Source organism: Thermobia domestica, chromosome 15, assembly GCF_964235325.1.
Source record: "Thermobia domestica chromosome 15, izTheDome1.hap1.1, whole genome shotgun sequence".
NCBI classification, from domain to species: Eukaryota; Metazoa; Arthropoda; class Insecta; order Zygentoma; family Lepismatidae; genus Thermobia; species Thermobia domestica.
In genome coordinates, this window is record NC_137468.1 from 39,393,808 (window position 1) to 39,410,616 (window position 16,809).

General features: G+C 34.2%; 1 protein-coding gene across 1 annotated transcript in view; it reads left to right on the top strand.

Annotated features, from left to right (window-relative positions):
• LOC145671839 (neprilysin-11-like) overlaps positions 1–16,809 on the top strand; it is a 77,473-nt gene that overhangs the window by 3,027 nt on the left and 57,637 nt on the right. Inside the window, exons 2-4 of the mRNA XM_081741065.1 lie at positions 2,125–2,210; positions 3,596–3,697; positions 5,429–5,590. Of these exons, the coding sequence (XP_081597191.1) occupies positions 3,616–3,697; positions 5,429–5,590 (244 nt within the window). The 5' untranslated portion in view covers positions 2,125–2,210; positions 3,596–3,615. The remainder of the gene's footprint in view (positions 1–2,124; positions 2,211–3,595; positions 3,698–5,428; positions 5,591–16,809) is intronic.

Below are 16,809 nucleotides of genomic sequence, written 5' to 3' on the forward strand. Positions count from 1 at the left end.
TCGAAAACTAAGTTGTCTATTACTTTGTTGAGATACACATAGATATGAAATTGAGTTTCGACTTTCAGTGGTTTACATCCTTATGCAAGACTAAGCACACAGAAGGACAGGAATCTAACATTAATATGGTCCCTGAGTCACGAACAGGGTTTGAATCTGGTATAGTTGGAGCATACGCTGACCATCACGCAAAATCAATCCTAATAGTATAGACCGTTTCCCTCTACACTATACCATCTTCAAGTCAGCTGGAACACAGGATCACGCCAACGACTCTGCTTATATCTTTTGAAATATATTCCTTAATACTTATCCTAATTTAACATAGGATTTCAAAGCAGATAAAGAAGTACTTCAAATTGAGAGTTAATAATAATAATAATAATAATAATAATAATAATAATAATAATAATAATAATAATAATAATAATAATACTTTCATTACATATTGAAAATTACAGACTTATCTATCCAATTACAATTTCCGTAGAGTAAAAATAAAAATATACAAATAGTAAAAATAAACATAATGTAAAATTGAATACAATTAACACATGCACAAAAAAAGGATACAGAAGTCATATATAAAACAAATCATATATTTATTATAAGAAAAGGTAATACTCTCAGCTGCTTATAAGATAAATATACAAATGCCTTTGAATAATACTGAAATTCTGTTCAAAAATGTCAATAATATTAGCAAGATCATTGGCTGTTGACAAAGTTTTATATATGGATACGTCATTGAACCAGTGAATTGTTCTAAATATTTTGGGATTTCTAGTATGATAGCTAGTTACGTGCAAAGTTAACATTGACAATAAGTTAAAATTACCATGAAGAATTAAAGTGCAACATTTTGATGTAACAATAATCCTTTTTTCGGACAACTTCAACATACCCAATGATTATCTAACTTCATCTAAAAATATACCTTTAATAACACTTGAATTTCCAACGTAGCCAGACGAGAAAAAGATTTTGAATCGTTTCCTCTACGTATTTGATATATAATATGTACTTCTGTTCCATATATCTGAGCAATATTCCAGATGACTTCTGACAGAATAATAGAGAATAATGGAATAAGGAAATAAGGAATGTTTTGGCAGAATTGAAGTCTTTGGGCATCCATTTCAAAATACCAAGATTCATTTTCACTTTAGAAGTTATATTCTCAACATGTTGTTTAAAAAAATAGCTTACTGTCAAGAACAATACCTAAATCCTTAATGGTATCTACAGTTCTACCTTGGAATATCATTTACGTTATAAGTAAAGTTGATTGGATTTGTTTTGTTTGTGATAGTCATTGAATAAGTTTTCTTACAATTTAAAGGTAATACATTATTTTTAGACCAAAGTAGTATTTTATTAACATTGTTTTGAATTACCAAGCAATTATACAAATTTACAATAGTTTTATAAATCTTCAGGTCATCTGCTTCATACATTAAACATTACAATCTAGGTTTTCAGTTATATCATTAATAAACATAAGGAACATACCTTTAACCATTGTCGATTCTATAAGGTTAGAATGTAAGGTTAATTCTATATTCCACGATTATACGCTGCAGAATAAAGAAGACGGATTAATAAAAATGAATGATAAGAATTAAATGTTTGGAATCAGAATGTGGGAGAAAACGAGAGAAACCCGAAACAGCCCAGAGACGATCAGGATGATAATATAAGCTTTATATCATTTCTTTAAAAGAACGTCAACACTAAATAAAAAATATTTTTACAAACTCACAAGTTCAGAGATTCATACATTGTTTTTTCTATCAATAACTATATAATTGAAAGCGTTTTTGACAAGTTAGTAGCTAACATTCAATCATGATTTCGGGTTCCATTTATAAAACAAGCAAATGTCCAGAGGGCTGAAACCTCAACAGCTTTTCTCCTTTCTTCGAAGTTAACAATGTAAGAAGTTGTGTTTGGGTATACACTTATTTAAAATAAATAAATATTAAAATCTTATTCCTAAACGTGGGAGGCATTAAACTCTTATTCACAAATATGCGAATAATGACAACCATTTTGTTTAGCTACTTCTAAAAATCATTATATCATAATTACAATGGTTATAATGATATTTTTGTTTCCTTTCAGAGTCTTATCACTGGCGCAAACTTTGATTTTATTACTTTTCATCTTCATCACTTTTCATGTCAATTCGGCGGCACCGAGACATCGAGGTAAATGGGAGGAAACTCTTCACACTATTATAATGACTTTTAATATTTGATATCGTATTATAGATCAAGGTTTAATACTCAGACATAGTAAACTCTTTCAAAGCATAGTTCTAAAGCCAAATTTGATAACGAAATATGTATCACATTGCGATATTATTTCATTTAGCAATGTTTTACTCTCGATTAGATTACGTAATAAATTATGTAATAATCCTACTATATCACTATGGCTCATTTTAAAATAATATATGCTGGTCAGCGTGAACGTGATAGCTATATTGCTAACATGTCCTATGTTTTAAACTGTAAATGTTCACAAAGAAAATGCCTAAATGGGATAGCAATTTTGTTTTAGCGTCCGTTCTTGGTATTTTTTCGACATTAGCCTTAACTTATTACATTATTCTAGTATTAATCATCTGAGCGAATGAAGTTGTGTTTTATATTTTCATTCTTTGATCCAAAGCTTCTTATACTTTTTGAGCATTCTTCGCCAAATTTGACTAAGGCCACTAATATACTTCACCGAGATAAAACTTTTTAAAACTATTTCCTTAAGGAATAATAGTAGCACAAAAACTGTCCGGTGTACTGTACACTGGGATGTATAACTGAAATCTTTGTTGTCACACCTACCAGTTAGTTTACCCATAATGCCACAAGGAAACTAATGTCGAACAATTTTTGCTTGATTTTGAAAAACATTGACAATATTAACATAATCAGTTCTTAATGTAGAATTTGAAAATACTAAAATTATATACTTGACGGTGATTGTCCAAATTAATAGTTCCGTCAAATGTGTCATGAATAGCTCAAAAGGTTAGAAAGCATTATGTAACTGACTTGTGCACCGACAGCAGAACATTAAGCCAAGATTTATTGTTTCTATCCATAAACAATTAATTTTGTACTTCAGCATATCAAAAATTGGCTGTGTGTTTTAGGAAAGCAGCCATAACATTAAGAAATTATAATTTGAATGTTGCAAGTGCATTGTTGGTAAGCTTACTCAGTTCAGCTGCGAATTTCAAATCCCACTATTATCTAGATAATAATGATAGAATCACAACTCATATTAACATGATATTGAAAATACAGACCATGAATAACTTCAATATCTTGGAAGAAAATATTAAATACGCAGTATTATCCAGTAAATTTTTACCTAAAATTGCAATGTTTAGTCTGTCTGTCTTTTTTTCGTCTGTTTATATTCTGGTCTATCTGTAAATAGGTTATGGAGAGAACATTTAACGGATTTTCATGAAATGCTTGATATGTCGAAAATACAGCTTCATTGCTGTAATAAGTCTATTAGCATCCAAAAAAGTTCACTTGTATACTATTTACTTTCATAAATTGGTTCTTACTCCATTTTTCAGTAACAAACCAACTGCAAAAAATGCCGCCGTCATATTCATCTATACTGAAAGAAAGAAAAAGCAGGAAAAATGTCTGTGAAACTCCTGAATGTATCGCTGCAGGTAAGTGAATTTAATCGTATGCTAATTCTTCAACTCTGAAGTCAAATTAAGTAAAAGAATCACGATTAATAGTAATTGAGTATATTTTTATTTACACAGATAACAGTATATATGTCTCAGTTACAAGCTTGGTTTAAACAAAAAAAATCAGCAAAGAAGTTAAAACACAAAAAGAATTCCAAAAACAAATAATTAATATTAACTAATTCGATGAATTGATTAATTCGAAGATTCATTACATCAGAAACAAAATCTCCCATTGAATCGTATCCTGTGCCAAGCCAATTCATAAGGAGGCACGGTGGCTCAGTGGTAGAGCGCTTACTTCCGCTGCGTGGGGTTTCTGGTTATATCCCCAGCCAAGTAAGTTTGTGGTGGACAACATCATATCTGTGTTTTTTGGCGGGGGTACTCCCTTTTCCTTCCAATTTCTCATTCCACCAATTCTTCCATTATTATTCACTTGCCGTTATAGCTCTAACAGTTCATACATTTTTTTTAAGCTTGGTCACCAACTACCTTAAACTCCACACTATATTTATGAAATTTATCAAGGACTTCATTATACACAATGTGTTGATTTGCAAAGTATTGTAATTCTAAACATTAATTGGAGCTCCCTTGTGGCTAAGCGGTTAGCATACGCGCCTTTGGCGTGGGAGACCCGGGTTCGATTCCCGGCGGGAGCTCATGTGGTTCGGATTCCACGTTAATCAGTAGGTCCACGTCTCATATAGCCTCGCTGCTGAACGGGACGCTAAACTAAAATCAACTCAACTAAACATTAATTGTAATTATCCAAATTTAGCCTCTTTATTTAGAAATATAAAAATTTGAGTGTACCTCTACTCTACATTGAATTCGGCAATATGAAGATAAACATTTATTAGCATCAAACAGGCAACCAATAACGCAGATAACGACAAATTTATTAGAGTTAGGCAGGTAACCGATAACGCACGTAACAACATTTAATAGAGTCAGGCAGGCAACCGATAACCCAGATAACGACCTTTATTAGCGTCAGCCAGGCAACCGATAACGCAGGTAACATTTATTAGAGTCAGGCGGCAACCGATAACGCAGGTAACGACATTTATTAGAGTCAGGCAGACAACCCATAACGCAGGTAACGACATTTATTAGGCAGGCAGACAACCGATAACGCAGGTAACATTTATTAGAGTCAGGCAGGCAACCGATAACGCAGGTAACGACGTTTATTAGAGTCAGGCAGACAACCGATAACACAGGTAACGACATTTATTAGTCAGGCAGACAACCGATAACGCAGGTAACGACATTTATTAGCGTCAAGCAGGCAACTGATAACGCAAGTAGCTATATCTATTAGCGTCAGGTAGGCAACTGATAACGTAGGTAGCGATATATATTAGCATGACTGTTAACTATTAGGAATTAGCGTGAAGCACAAAAACCTTAGCCATTTTTTATGACGTTTAAGTATTTAAGACATTTTTGATGCTCCCAATGCAGATCGTTCAAAAATTATAGGGCATTTACACAAATGCATATCAATTTGGAATGAGTGTTGGAAACCATAGTTGCACTGAAATCTTTACGCAGTTCAAGCTGGCACTTCACAACTTTCCTTTTCCTTCGCAACTAAACACACATATATATATATAATTTCTGTACATTCAGACAATTCCAAGTAGAATCAAACATAATTTCTTCTCTCTACGTACTACAGATATTCCTTTGTTTCAGCGAAAGAAATTAAAAATAATATAAATACTTCCGTGGATCCATGTGAAGACTTCTATATGTTTTCCTGTGGTGGGTGGATTCGAAAACACAAAATTCCTCCTACAGAAGCTCGCTGGGGTACATTCAATATTCTTAGAAATCAGGTGGACCAGCATCTAAAAGGTCAGTATTTATCTTTATCTCTTTTTTTTCTTTCTTCTTAATTTTAAACTATATAGTAAGATTTATCATTTACGATGGTCCCGATTTATCCATCATAATTAACATACTGTAGGTGGCTTCAGAATAAAGATTTCTTTTCTAAATCGAAATTCATAAGAATAAATAACCAGAACAAAAGCTAACTTTCAAAGACAATTGTATTAAGAAACTTCAAATTAAGAAATTCCAATGTAAATCACATTAATTACATAGTAGTGTTACTTCCCATTTTTCTTCTTCCATATATTTCGAATAAATTATTCGGGCATTTTTCTTCGAGGGTAAACAAAAGAGAAACTGGAAGGAAAACTACTAGAAGTAGTATGATTTATTATGATGTATTCCATAGCTTAAAAAGCAACTCGAATGTAGTTTTCGTAACCAATAAATAAAATGTTACAATTTAGTTAAAGTATTTAGACGTTATCAGTAATACTGCTCAAGACTCAGAGTTTAGTTTTAAATTATAAGGAACTAGTAGAGTATCCGTTCTTCGCATGGGGAGAATGTTTTTTCACTTTGGAGATAAAGGCATGCATTTGGATTTAAACGTTATCTGAATTGTCACTATTCGTCTCAGCGACCCGGAAAACTATGGATTTGACACTAATATCGGTCATTTCCAACCACTTTTATGTATCTTCCCCTCCCCCAAGTAGCGGGGCTGAATTTGGATTTAAACGGCATCGAAAGTATCACTTTACATCGGAAGTGTCACCCCGAAAACTATGAATTTGGCATTAATATAGGTCATTTTCGATCATTATATATATATATATATATATATATATATATATATATATATATATATATATATATATATATATATATATATATATATATATATATATATATATATATATATATATATCCTGATACCGATGGAACGACCATACATTGGCGATTTGCATTCCATCAGGCGACCTGGTCGATCAGGCGACACTATATGGTCGTCCAGTGGGAAACCGTGTTAGATGGTCTCCTCTCACCACCACTAGTGCGTAGAAATCAACTTTGAAAATTGACGTTGGTGGTCCCAACGGTGCTGAGATAACTTTTTTTTGTATAACTGCAGTTCAGGGTTTCATCGGCAGGTGCGCGAAAGTCGCGAGCGTATAGCTTGTCGATCGTATAGTTCTGTATACATCAAGGCGCGTTGGACCACCGGAAGTTCTCATTTCGCAGTTGGCAGCTGTGCTCAGCATTGGCTCGTGCATGCACTTTGTTCTGTTTGCAGATAGAGAGATTTCTTACGTTTTCGGAAGCTAGAAGAAACAACATAAATGAAGGAATCAAACAATGATTAAAAAGTAACTGAAACAAGAAAAAGTAACAATGTTTTTTGGATTGTACATAGAATACATGTGACTATCTACAAATAATTATTATAATACGCTGTTTCAACTATTATCATACATATTGATCGTGTGGGATGTCAAATACTTTTACAAGCAGTGTTGGGCGTCTTTGGGCCACCTTCACATAATGAAAGCCGAAAGTTACTGGCAGAAGTTTAAAAATGTTTTATATCCATTTATAAGAAAATTGTCAATCGTTTTATACTAGTTTCCTTAAATCTCGGATCCGTTTCCCGCAGAGCCGTAGCTAGAAGGGGTCGCGCGGGGCGGTCGTCCCAGGCGCTGATGGCTAGAAAGCGCCGAACGAGCAAACAGAAAGAAATGATTAAAAAAAAGTATTGACGCCCTGTTAAATCAATGTTGTTGTCGGTTTTGATACAATTTGATACAACTGTAACACTCCGATTTTGATAAAATTTTGCAGTTAGATACTACACATAAAATACACGAATACGTGCTTTTTTAAAAAAAACATTCTGCGGAGAAACAATTATTGGGGACCAAAGCCCCTACCCAATATTTCGAAAGTTGACGCCCGAACGCAGTATGAAGTGGACCAAAGTGAATGAAATTGTGCATAGATATTGTACCTAATAGATGTAAAATGAGGGAATACTTGTTTCGTATTTTCCTGAAACAAAGAAATAAATGGGTCGGGCAAAGACCCTTCCAAATATTTGATTACGAAATACGAAAAGTGCTAATGAGTATACTTTCGAAGTGCCTAAATTACATATAGAATCACAACGAAAGTGTGTTAAGAAACAAAACACAAAAATAAGCTAACCCGTGTTTTGTAGTTTGTGCGGAAAAACTGAGTGGATGCCAAGGTCCTCTCCTAAAAAGGTACATAATAAAGCAGAAGCGCAGGAAGGAGTGGACCGAAGCGAATGGAATTATACATAGATCTTGTATATATAAAATAAGGCAATACGTGTTTCGCAAGTAGCTATGGGGCGCTAACTTCAGTCTTTGAAATTGAACTTTTGAGGGCAGAAACACGAAACACTCGAAATTCACTGTATTGATTCCTACTTTTAGGTCATCTATCTATTGGTAAAATTTCACCATTTTCACACTAGTTTTTTTCTACCTATAGCGTATTTTATAGTATTTCGGGGTGCGCCTTTAACCCTTACAGTGTTTTTCCATAAATAAAAACACGTGTCGATTTATTTTCTGTTTACTGTTGATATGCAAATTTGAAGCAAATCAGTACGGGACACTTGGGAAACACGAATTGCTTTATTTTACATATACAATATCTACACACAATTTCATTCGCTTCGGTCCATTCCTTCTTGCGCTTCTGCTGTAATATTTACTTTCTTCAGAGGGGCCTTGGCCCCAACACTACATTTCCGCAGAAACTAAAAACACGTGTTTGCTTTTTTTTTTTTTTTTTTTGCCTATTGTCCCTACACAAAGCGATGTAGTAATTCACCTTATCCTTTAGGCACTTCTAATATATATTTATTCGCACTTTTGATATTTCGTAATCAAAGGTTTGGAATGGTCTGTGCCCCACCCACCTGTTTTATGTTTTTTTTATTTTAAGAAAATACGAAATACGTATTCCTTCGATTTAATTCTACGGTATCTATGCATAATTTCATTTACTTCGGTCCACTTCTTCTTGCTTTCCGAGCGCCAACTTTCAAAATTTTGGGTTGGGGCTTCTGCACCCTAAAACCGTTTTTCCGTAAAAAGAAAATGCGTATTCATTTATTTCATGTGTAATATCTACCTGCCAAATTTTATCAAAATCGGAGTGTTACACTTGGGAAGTGTTACATGTTAGTACTTAAAGAAAGTTATTGCTGTATATGATTTTTAATGACGATGTGATATATAAGGTGCTAAGTAATGATTTATAATGTACTCAAGAGCGTTTTCAAAATCAGAAACAGTCAAAGTCTGAGTCTGAAATACGTTGATGGTGATGAGTTTGCTTACTTAATCATGCTTTTCTACCCAATGGGATTAATATTTCTGTGAGAATGAAGATACAAAAATGAAAAGAGTGAAGAGACACGAGAGGACATGCAAGTTGCTGTTTGCGCGGGAATATTAAAAGTGTAGGAAAACAAGAGGAATATTAACACTTTCGAACTACAAGCAGTTGTAAAAAAAGGAGTCAGCGAATTTCCTCTTTCTCTAAGACTGATAACTACCAGTGTATTTTTTTTTTATTATTCCTTTGATAGGCTATATGAAATGCTTCCAATTTGAAGGAATTTGTTGGAATCATTTCTCCATCAACCACTTGTATCGCCAGGATATTTTCTTTTGTGCATACGTATCTAGTTTTGTGGTTTTTCTATCAGCATACATATCAAACGTACACACATATATAATATATATGTGTGTATGTCTGTTAGTGTATTTTTAATGTTAATTAATAATAAGCAGGGTTGGCAAAAACCATGGTTTTTATTGAAAAAAACAAAAAACCAGGTTTTTTGGTTTAAACCCGTTTTTTTGGTTTTAACCAGGTTTTTTTGGTTTAAATAATTTACTCTATGTATTTATATTAGATATGGACAGAAATGAGTTTGTTTCACCTTGGTGTTATTATGGAACAAGGTTATACTGGAAGGGGTCACATAAGCTTGAAGCGGAATCCAAGCTTCTTCTCGGCTTCATCCAAGAAAAATTGTCCATTTCGACACGAAACCGGGACTAATTGGTCACAAATACGATTGCCGACTCACTCAAGAAGGATTCCTGATAAAAATACGTTGTACTGATCTTTACACAGGCCTACTTGTTAATATAATTGTCAAGAGTCATTTCATAAGAAGAAAAAGATAAACAGTTACACAAGTAAAAACATTATACAATTATAAATAAATCGGGAAACTCCCACCTTAGCCATTGGAAAAATCCTGTTATTACTTTAAGTGTATTTGCATATAAAATTTTAAGGTCAACGTATCATAATCACTACGCTAAAACTGAGGTATTAAATTACAAATTTGGTATGTAGGTATCATTCAATAAAATTAAAACAGTCAAATCCAAGCTGATGTTGGAAAATACGTAGGCAGTTGATAAATTTTGCCAATTTCTATAAATATGTTTAAGCAACATTGGCTTCTTTATAAAGCAACAGGCATTCATTACAGTAGAAATATGTAATTTGGTTTCATTTCGTATGTTTAGGCTTAAAATCCTTATGAAATACCAAAGTTATCACGGAGAAGACTTTCGCTTAAAGGGACACCTCGAATCGCTACTTGGTTTACACTTGATGGGTTGTGGTTCGATCGAGAATTGAACACGGGACCCCTTGATTAAAAGGTGAAAAGTACATAAACGTAATGCAGATGGTTTGATATGTGGAGACGTCACCATGAAGTTCACACGATTTAAAGAATTTTTCGTTCTTTTTTTTGTTTGGTTTAAACCAGTTGTATTTTTTTTTTTTTAAACAGCTGGTTTAAACCACCTTGGTTTAAACCAGCCAACCCTGATAATAAGCAACCTTAAATTCACAACTTCTATTCATTAAGAGATTTAGTAATTACTATTATTTCAAAATGTTGTAGCGAACTATATTTTGGATTTGAAATACAGCATTAAACATATTCTTTAGCTCCATAGATCAATATTGAGAAATTCGCAAAGAAGGCTTCTTCTAAATGTCCATTACATTTCACAAAATATTTTTTTATCGTAAAAGAATTGAAATTAAAATCCAATTTACCTACAGAATAAAATTACAAAAGTTTACAATTGTTACTGGAAATTAATGCTATAATTCAATTTAATCATTTTAAAAGCACATAGTTTCTACTGTACTGAAATTTCATTTCTTACAGTAGATAGTATGAAATATTGCAAATAGTTGTACTGTAAGTTTCCATAACTATTCTCCAAGTGGATTTGTATAGAACCAAAGGGAGTTTTGTCAAGTTTAACAAAAATTCCAAAATAAACCTCTTGAAAGCAGGTCTTATTTGTAAAAGAATACATAATGATCGCTCTTGGCTGTTGTAACGCTCTTTTAAGCAGCTTAATAAAAGTTCAGTGTAGCATAATAACAAAAGCTGCTTTTCATATTTAAAAAACAGAAAGCTTGGTAAGGTGTCTGTACTGGGTGCCGAATTCTACTTCACCCCGGGCGCTCTAGTTACGGCTCTGATTGATGGTATTTAAAAAAAAACTCTGTTGACATGTAAAAAGTTCAAACGGAGTGCCTACAAAACGGAACACCGAGCTCATTCATGGTGTATGCAGGCACGTAGCCAGGATTTCGTAATAGGGGGGGGGGTCCGTGACGAAATACTGTGGTTATTACAACAGAGGCTCGATCATTCAACTGAAAACCTATATGGGTTCGTTTAGCCAGGATTTCGTAATGGGGGAAGGGGGAATGACATGAAATTGAAAATTGAAAATTTCTTTAACAAGTGTAACTGGAATGTATGTTACCAATCTCATGTTATTCGTGATTGTGGGCATTTCTTAAGTTCTTCTGAGCGTCTATCTAATCGAACCTGTTCATTGATCGTCATTTGTAGTCCATAGAATTAGCATGGAGCTAGATGAAATTCGGAATGCTCCGTTACAATAATATCCATTTTCAACTTTACCTCCCCCTGTTTCCTCTACACAAAATTCCTCATAAGAAAAAGTAGCCAAACTCTTGCTGTAGCTTTATATTTTTACCGGTGATTCTTCTTTTTCTCGTTTCTTTTTGTTTCATCCTTCCTTAATGTTTACATTTCTGGTTCTGAAGGGGGGGGTACGGACCCCCCGGACCCACCCCTCGGCTACGTGCCTTGTGTATGGCATGCTTTAACAATGAGAAAGGCAAATAACTTTAAAACGTCGGCACAATCAAGCCCTTAAATGAGATATGAACTTCCTTTTCTGAATATTTGTAATCTCTAGGTTGAAATTGGTAAGGGTAATTTTAATTTTTCATTGTTGGGTAAAGACAGGAAGATTGTACTGATATATTTACTGGTACAGCCAATTGCTTTCGAGTTTCTTTAAAAGTACGAGTAATTTCATGTGTTTAGGTACAACTCTTCCTCGTTGTTCAATCACTCATTTTCCTCCTTAATTGTTCTTGGTTTTTGGCTGGGGTTAAAATAATTGAAGTAAATGATGTAAGTTGGTTCTCAAAACAATTTAGTGCAAACATTACTACATAATTATTGGTCAAGCAATTAAGTTCTATTACTGACGGTTTTATTCAAAGTAACTTATAATCTTTCATACTGTGTGTAAATTGAAGAAACTTTTTCCAATAAGAAAGTAATTTATCAATACTTGTATTTTCACTTCCAGTATGTCTTTGTGATAATGTTTGTGACATTTTACATGTTAACAAGCTTTGCTTACTTAATATAGATTAACATCATCACTGAGCAAATCAGAATGTTTTAATTTAGAAAGTTGAACATTCACATTCAATTTGATAAACTAGTCCTATTTTACCCCGACCGAAGAAGAGAGTTGTTCCGCTCTCATGACTTATTTATACTTTTCTCGAGTAATCTTGATGAGTACGAAATTTTAATTATGTTGTCCTCACTACGCAAATTCAATGAAAATTCTTGTAATTACTGTATCTTGTTTTTTCGTTTGTTGAAGTGATATCTGAATCTTAATCAGCCTTCACACTTTGGAAGACTTGGACTATGATGATTTTTTTTAAGGAAAGTCCCCAAAGAATATAATGTCTGCAACAGAGATGGAATAGATTAGTGGGTCAAGATTTGTGAGTGGGTCAGTGGGTCGTGGTCAGCAGGACGTGACCCACTGCTACCTACCACCCACCGTGACCCACCGTGACTCACCGACACACTCAGACCGCCTGACTCACTCTATTCAGTCCATAGTAGACAGCATCTTCTGAACACTGGTGAATGTGCCTGTGTTTCACTTTCAAGGCCTCTATTTTATTCCTTTTTCATTTTTTTCTGTTTACTTATCTGAGATGAGTATATCTATGTGAAAAAAGAACTTCAGGTATTTCGGATATTGATATTTGTAACTGTTGTAACAACAATAGGACTTACTACCTGGCTTTCGAGATACAGCCTGTGAGTTTTTAGAGGAGCTAACTACTGAAAAAAAAATACATTTTTGAATCACCTGTAATACATGAGTTATTACATAAAAGCGAATGTAACTATGTGTGAGTGATGATCACGGACAAATGGCAAAGCCAAATGAAATGAATTTTGGTAGATAGTTAGACCCTAATCCCAACTGGGATGTTATCATATCACTTTTATTACAATACATGTACTAAAGGGGGAGAGGAGGTCCAAGTTTTTACGAAAAATTGAGTATCTCACAAGTCGTTCAACTTAGGGAGTGAAATTCAGTATATTAACTCTTTATTAAAAATAAACAGAACGTGTTCTAGCAGTTTTTAAATTTCTCTTCTGAGGGGGAGACTTTCTATATAAGGGAAATTGGTAGTGGGTTGATTTGTAAAACTAATCAAAAACGATCGATATTAGTTGAGAAAAAAATAAGAAACAATTATTAATTGAGACACAAAAAATACAGTCTCAATTAATTAGAAAGCAGTGGTATCATATATCCACTACTTTCTAATATAATAATTTTTGAATCTTATGTTTATTATATGGAGCCTTCTCAGCACAAGGCACTGAAGATATAAGGTTGCGAGAAATAACGGGTTACAACTAAAAATCTGCACAAAATGTGCGGAGTCATAAAATAAAACCTATTGCCACAGTCATCGCTATTCTTTGGTATGTTGATAGTACACTCTTTGTCTAATTCACAATATGTTTGCTTACTTTCTGGTGCGAAGTAACTGGTAGAAAATGGCGTCAAAGGAAGGAGTCCTCCGTGCAGGCATTGTAAATTTCCACGAAAAACATCACGAATTGGGGAAATCATATTGTGTGATACACTTTGCTGCTGAAGGTGTACCAAAAAGAACAATTTATGCGATTCTTAAATCCAGAACAATAGAAAGAAAAGCAGGAAGTGGTCGAAAGGCAGCAATTATGACGAATAAAAATAAACAAAGACTAAAGAGATGTTTGACAAGAAAGACAACATTAGTCAGAACGACACAGCAAAAACATTTAAGTGTTCAAAACAATACATATCTAAAACATTAAAATCAATGGGAATCAAAGCATGCATAAAGGAAAAAGCTCCATCTTACACAGACACGCAAATAAAAATTGTGGAATCCAATTGTCGTTGGATGGTCAGAAATTACAAAGGAAAGTCGTTTGTTTTGGATGATAAAAGTTACTTTAGCCTTTCTAAATCCCAAATGCTCGGAAATGACATTTATTATTCCTCAGACAAGCAACACACTCCTTCTAATATAAAATATAAAGGCATGCAGAAATTTGAAGGCAAATTGATGCTTTATTTAGTTGTATCGGACAAAGGTGTGTCGCAGCCTTATTTCAAGCCTAGTGGGTTAGCAATCAATCAAGATGTATACGTGAAGCAATGTCTTCAAAAGATCTTAGTTCCCTTTATACGAAAATATCATTCTGACAATAATTTTATTTTCTGGCCTGACAAAGTCAGCTCTCATTATGCGAGAAAGGCTAAGGAGTACCTCATGTCCCAAAACATCCTTTTGTGCCCAAAACCAAAAATCCAACTAACTTGCCCCAGTGCCGCCCAATGGAAGATTTTTTTGGACAATTGAGTGACAAGGTGTACAAACATAATTGGAAGGCAAAAACTCTTCAGCAGCTTCAAAGAAGAATACGCAAATGTTTAAAAGAAATTGACCCAACTGGCGTCCAAACAGCCTGTGCGTCTATTCCAACACGTTTGCGGACTGTAGCTGATCACGCACCATTTGCAATGTGTCATTAGCATTTTCTTTTCTGCCTATGCATATACTGTAAATAAACGTTAGAATATACTTACCACTTGTCGTCTTGTTGCTTTTATCTTACCTCGCATTTTGTGCAGATTTTTAGTTGTAACCCGTTATATATATATACAAAATTTGTACTGTAAGTTTAATTACATGAGAGTCTTAAGTTTTCACTGTATACTTAATTATATGGAAAAATTTACATCTTTTTTCACATTTACTTTGGTCCACTTTCAAATTTCATCATTTTTTCCACTGAAAAGTATCTGTAATTCAGCAAGGAAATAATTATATATAATACTTCAAATTCATCGTAATTTTACCCATGACAACCACTTTACCATTTTATATTGTAAAGGTCAGATCCACCTTATTATAACAGAGCGGTGCTTGAGCGATTGACCGTAGAAATTCAAACTCCGATTAGTGATAATTTCACAGCATTGTTTAATTGCAAGTGTAAACTCTTTAGTGAGTGGACAGGAAGACGTGGATCATGGGTTAAAGTTGATTACAATGGGTTTTGATGGGTAGTGGGTCAGAGTGCATCACGTTAGGTAGTGGGACATATTGGGTCACGGTTTGTCGAAGTGGTTCATGGTGGATGGTGGATCACAGTGGGTCATGGTCACGATGGGTGGTGGGTCAATATTTCATTGACTACATCATCTGAACAGTGATCAGAAATAACGAATTGAAGCAAGCATCATTCCTTTTGATCGCTGTTCAGACTTTTTCTCCTTTATATATATTTTCCTTGGAACAACGTAAACATGATAGTTTAAACTAATTAAGGTTGCTTGAGATTCCGCCATCACTTTTTCAAGCTTGACGTATTATAAGAAAAGTAACCATGCACTGTAGTGCCTTTCTTTGCTAAACAAACGCATGTTTAATTAGATGCGTAACCGCGGTCTCAATTAATGCGGATAATCAACACTATTGCATTTGCTGTCACTACTGGAAGTAAGATTTCTTTATAGATTAATTGGTATCTATAATCAATTAATCTGGTTTAGGCTTCAAGACTTTTACTTGCCTCTTGATGTGACACTCGTCAATGAGCACGTAAGGTTGTAATGAAAATTGAGACTGAATTAAATTATTCATTACGAAGCAACAGTCTGAAAGAGGTTTGATTTAAAGAGGGTGAGTGTCAAGAAAAAAAATAGATTTTGTTGTGGAGGATGATAGATAAATATAAAAGTTCGTAGTAAAGCTATACGTATACGGGTAAAATATTTAAGAGGATGACAGTAGTTTCAAGAAGCAAAGAAATATGAAGTTTGTTTACAGGGTGTCCAAAAAGTCCCGTATCATAGATGAGAGCACATTGTTCAATGTTTCCTCTGTTGTATTCTACCCATGTTTTGAAGCGGAATGGTAAAGGATGAAAATACGGAAGGGGAGGCAATTTGGGCAAATTGCTTCCCTTATATATCCTTTGTTTTCGCGCAAAGATGAGCCCAGTCGCGAATCTATACGCTGCATTACAACAGAGATTAACCGTACTCCCAGAAAGCGTAGTTCATCGAACTCAAAGTAAGCCTCGGGCTCCTTGACGATCAATACAGTGTGCCTGAAATCTAGTGTTCAAGTAGTTTAGTATGAGCAAGACGTAGTGTGCTAGGGCACTAACTTGCATGAACCATGCTTTCTTTATATGTTCTAATAACAAAGTGCAATATTCTTATCCATGTTCAAGAAATGACCACACAATACTAGTTTGTATTCACGATCGTGGGGAAGGAAAAGTCGCAGCTTAAATGGATGTAGTTTTCCTTTGGGTTATCGTGAATGGCTGAGCATCTTGTCTTATCCTCCTGTCCTCCCTTCATTTTCAAATACCGTATTTACGTAATCCTAAAACGCACATTTTTAATTATTTTTCAGCCCCAAAATCGAGGTGTGTCTTACATTCGAGTTTGCAAGTTTAGGCCTACATTTTGCACTGTCACTAAGGCCCAATTTAC